General features: G+C 42.5%; 1 protein-coding gene across 1 annotated transcript in view; it reads left to right on the forward strand.

The window, feature by feature from the left end:
• Positions 1-523: 523 nt before the first annotated feature.
• The window catches only part of LOC123519763 (vegetative cell wall protein gp1-like), a 17,546-nt gene continuing 14,337 nt past the window's right edge, over positions 524-3,732 (forward strand). The window contains exon 1 of the mRNA XM_045281268.1: positions 524-690. Within this exon, the coding sequence (XP_045137203.1) occupies positions 524-690 (167 nt within the window). The remainder of the gene's footprint in view (positions 691-3,732) is intronic.

The following is a 3,732-nucleotide window of genomic DNA, read 5'->3' on the forward strand; positions in this document are numbered from 1 at the left end:
GCAAGTTAAGTGGTTGCACACATAGACGCAACATCCAGCTTTGGAACGAAAAATGAGAATAGAGAAAGTAGTAGGGAACAGAGAAGTAGCTATTGTCAGTTTCCTCAGACAGCTGTGTTTCGGTTAGGAATAGAAGATGAGGTTTAGTAGAGGGGAGGTGGTGTTCCACAGATTGAAAATTAGATCTAAGGCCGCGAGTATTGCTGAAGCTAATGAAGAAAAAGTTGAGGGAGGTGTTAAGACATTTGGGGTAGTCCAACCTGGGAATTTTTCTGGTCTCCTCCCCAGAATGGGACTCCGAGCCTGGATTTGGAGTCGCCATTTTTTTTATTTTGAATTTTAAGTGAAGGGTGTGTGTGTGTGGTAAATGCAGAGCTGGGCACTTCCGTACCTTAGTCCGCACCTCCGCTCCTCCGTACCTGCGGACCACCAAACGAGGCGAGGAGGTCCGAAGTGAGGAAAATTTTTCAAAAGTGTGGAAGTCTGTTAGTGGTGTGTGATCTGCTGGCTTCTTTATGTAGTGATGGCTTTCCCTGCTTTCCCTACGGTTTCTGCTGATTGTGTTAGTTCTCCTATTCTCGAGGACTTCGTTATGAAGGTCTCAGAGGTGGAGGCTGAGTTCCATCTAAGGATCTTGGAGGTGCAGGAGGAGTTTCGAGGCCGAATCTCTGACCTGCTGAGTTCTAACGAGTGAACTCAGCTACTGAGGGAGTGGCGGTACAAATCCCTTGGCAGGGGCAAGGCAGATTTAGACAGGTAGGAGGAAGGGAGGAGCAGAGAAGGGGGTGGAGGTGTGAAGTCGGGGTGGGACTGAGAGAGCAAAACAGAGTCTCTATGGGTAGATATTAAGGATGGGTCTCAATCAGTGAGGCGGAGAGCAGCCAGGTAGTAAGGTAGCTGGATTAGAACATGAAAGGCTAATTTCGAGGGAACCCCGGTCAGCTGAGGGTTAGTGAGAGCTATACCGAGTTCCTACATAAAATACGTGACGGTCAGATAGCCAACATTCCATATAAAACAATAGAATCATGAAGCAACGACCCTAAGTGGATGACAGACATATTAAAGCGATGCATAGGGCAAAAAGGAATATATATAAGAGGCTAAAGGCAGGAGATGAAGCTTTAAGGCCACTATACTATGAATTAGTAAGAACAGTTAAGAGGTTAACGAGGAAAGCTAAAAGTGAATATGAGTTGAGGGTAGCCAGCCAAGCAAAGACGGACCCTAAGGGATTTTTTCAGTTATATAAGACGAAAAGCAGAGAAGAAATAGGTCCCTTAAGGACAACAAATGGGGAAATGGCTAGTTTTGTGGAAGAGATGAGTAGAATTATGAACGAGTATTTTTTAACTGTCTTTAACGAGAAGTACACACAGGAGATCCCAGATAGCGATGAGGTATTTAGGGCAGAAGATAGTGAAAAGTTGACAGATATCCTTATAACTAAGGCGATGGTAGAACAGGAGATAGATAAACTAAAGAAATTCAAGTCACCAGGACCTGATGAAGTATATCCAAGGGTTCTAAAGGAATGCAAGGAAGTCGTCAGCGAGCCTCTAGCGGTACTTTTTAGGATGTCACTGGAGTCAGGTGAGGTACCAATAATGTGGAGAGAAGCTAATGTGGTTCCCATATTTAAGAAGGAGATAAAACCCTAACGTCTAATTACAGGCCTGTCAGCTTAACTTCAGTTGTGGGTAAATTAATGGAATCAATAATAGCGAAAAACATTAGGGAACACCTAGACAAACACGGCTTGATAAATCACACACAACATGGATTTACGAAGGGGAAGTCGTGTCTTACAAACTTGTTGAGCTTTTATAGTAAGGTTTATGAGGCGGCAGATAAAGGTGATAATTATGACATTCTATACTTAGATTTCAGTAAAGCCTTTGACAAGGTACCTCACCAGAGGCTCTTAAAAAGGTTAAAGCACACGGTATAGAGGGTAGAATATTAGGCTGGATTAAAGCGTGGTTAGACGACAGGCGACAAAGGGTAGTAATTAATGGATCGAATTCCGAGTGGGGAGAAGTAGTTAGTGGGGTGCCACAGGGCTCAGTTTTAGGGCCATTATTATTTCTAATATATATCAACGACTTGGATAGTGGAATTAATAGTGATATCAGTAAATTTGCGGACGACACAAAGATAGGTAGATTAATTAGGTCCGATTCGGATGCCAAGGCTTTGCAGGCTGACTTGGATAGGATGAAAGAATGGACAGATAGATGGCTAATGCAGTTCAATATTAACAAGTGCAGGGTGCTGAGCGTGGGTAGAGATAATCCAAGCAATAGGTACACAATAGATAACGTGGCACTAGGAAGTTCCAAGTATGAGAAAGATTTAGGAGTCATAGTTAGCTCTGATCTCGGTACAAGGAAGCAATGTATTGAGGCCAGAAATAAGGCGAATAGAGTATTAGGTTTCATTTTTAGAAGTGTTAAAAGCAGGAGTCCTGAAGTAATACTAAAATTATACTTGGCGCTGGTCAGGCCACATCTTGACTATGCGGCACTATTCTGGTCCCCACATTACAGGAAGGACAAAGCTCTGTTGGAGTCAGTGCAAAGGAGGATGACTAAAAGATACAGGGAATGAGGATATTCCTATGAAGAGAGACTGAAAAACTTAATCTGCATTCCTTAGAGAGACGTAGGTTAAGAGGAGACCTGATAGAAGTATTTAAGTGGTATAAGGGTTTTAACAGAGGGGACATGAATGTAGTTCTTAGGATCAGTAGCGGGGACAGAAACAGAAATAATGGTTTAAACTTGAAAAATTCAGGTTTTGGAAAGAAATGGGAAGAAACTGGTTTTCAGAGTGGTTGATGAGTGGAACGGTCTCAGTGGGCATGTAGTCAGGGCTGAGTCAATAGGGAGCTTTAAAGAAGGTTAGATAAATTCATGGATGGGGAAGATAGATGGAATTAGGTAGATTAAGCACACTGGGACTGCCTCGCATAGGCCTGGTGACCTCTTGCAGCTTCCCTCTTTTCTTATGTTCTTAAGTAACAGGTACGGAAAGGCGAAATTAAAAGTCCGCACCTGAGACATGTGCGGAAAGGCGAAATTCTGAGTCCGTACCTCCGCACCTGAAATTTTCAAGGATAAAAAGAAAAAAAAATTGGAAATTAATAAAGATGACTATAACAGTCCGCACTCCGTAGCATTACTTTCGGCCGTTTTTGACGGTCTGTGCTACCAGGCATGTTTTCCCGCCACTTAGTGACGTCACTCATTCAGGTCAAAGCAAGCTCTCTCTCTCTCTCTCTCTCTCTCTCTCTCTCTGCATTGTCTTGAACTCTAAAGATTGGCAAAATTTTCCTTCCTTATGGTAACAGTGATGTCTGCTGCTGTGGTGTAGGTTGTCCACTCTTCCCCTCATCCCCACACCCCAATTATTCTCTCCTTCCTGCATTTGGGTCTATGTGGGTGGTGGTGGTGGTGGTGGTGGTGTATTTATTTTTTTATTCTTGATTTTTATGACATCTGTGCCTGTTAGAGAGAGAGAGAGAGAGAGAGAGAGAGAGAGAGAGAGAGAGAGAGAGAGAGAGAGAGAGAGAGAGAGAGAGAGAGAGAGAGAGAGAGAGCAGTAGAGTTGCCAGGTTCTTGTAACTAGAAAATGCCAAATGGAAGTAAGAAATAGGCCAAATTATATATGTGTATATATATATATATATATATATATATATATATATATATATATATATATATATATATA

The sequence above is a fragment of the Portunus trituberculatus genome, chromosome 46 (assembly GCF_017591435.1).
Source record: "Portunus trituberculatus isolate SZX2019 chromosome 46, ASM1759143v1, whole genome shotgun sequence".
Classification (NCBI taxonomy): Eukaryota; Metazoa; Arthropoda; class Malacostraca; order Decapoda; family Portunidae; genus Portunus; species Portunus trituberculatus.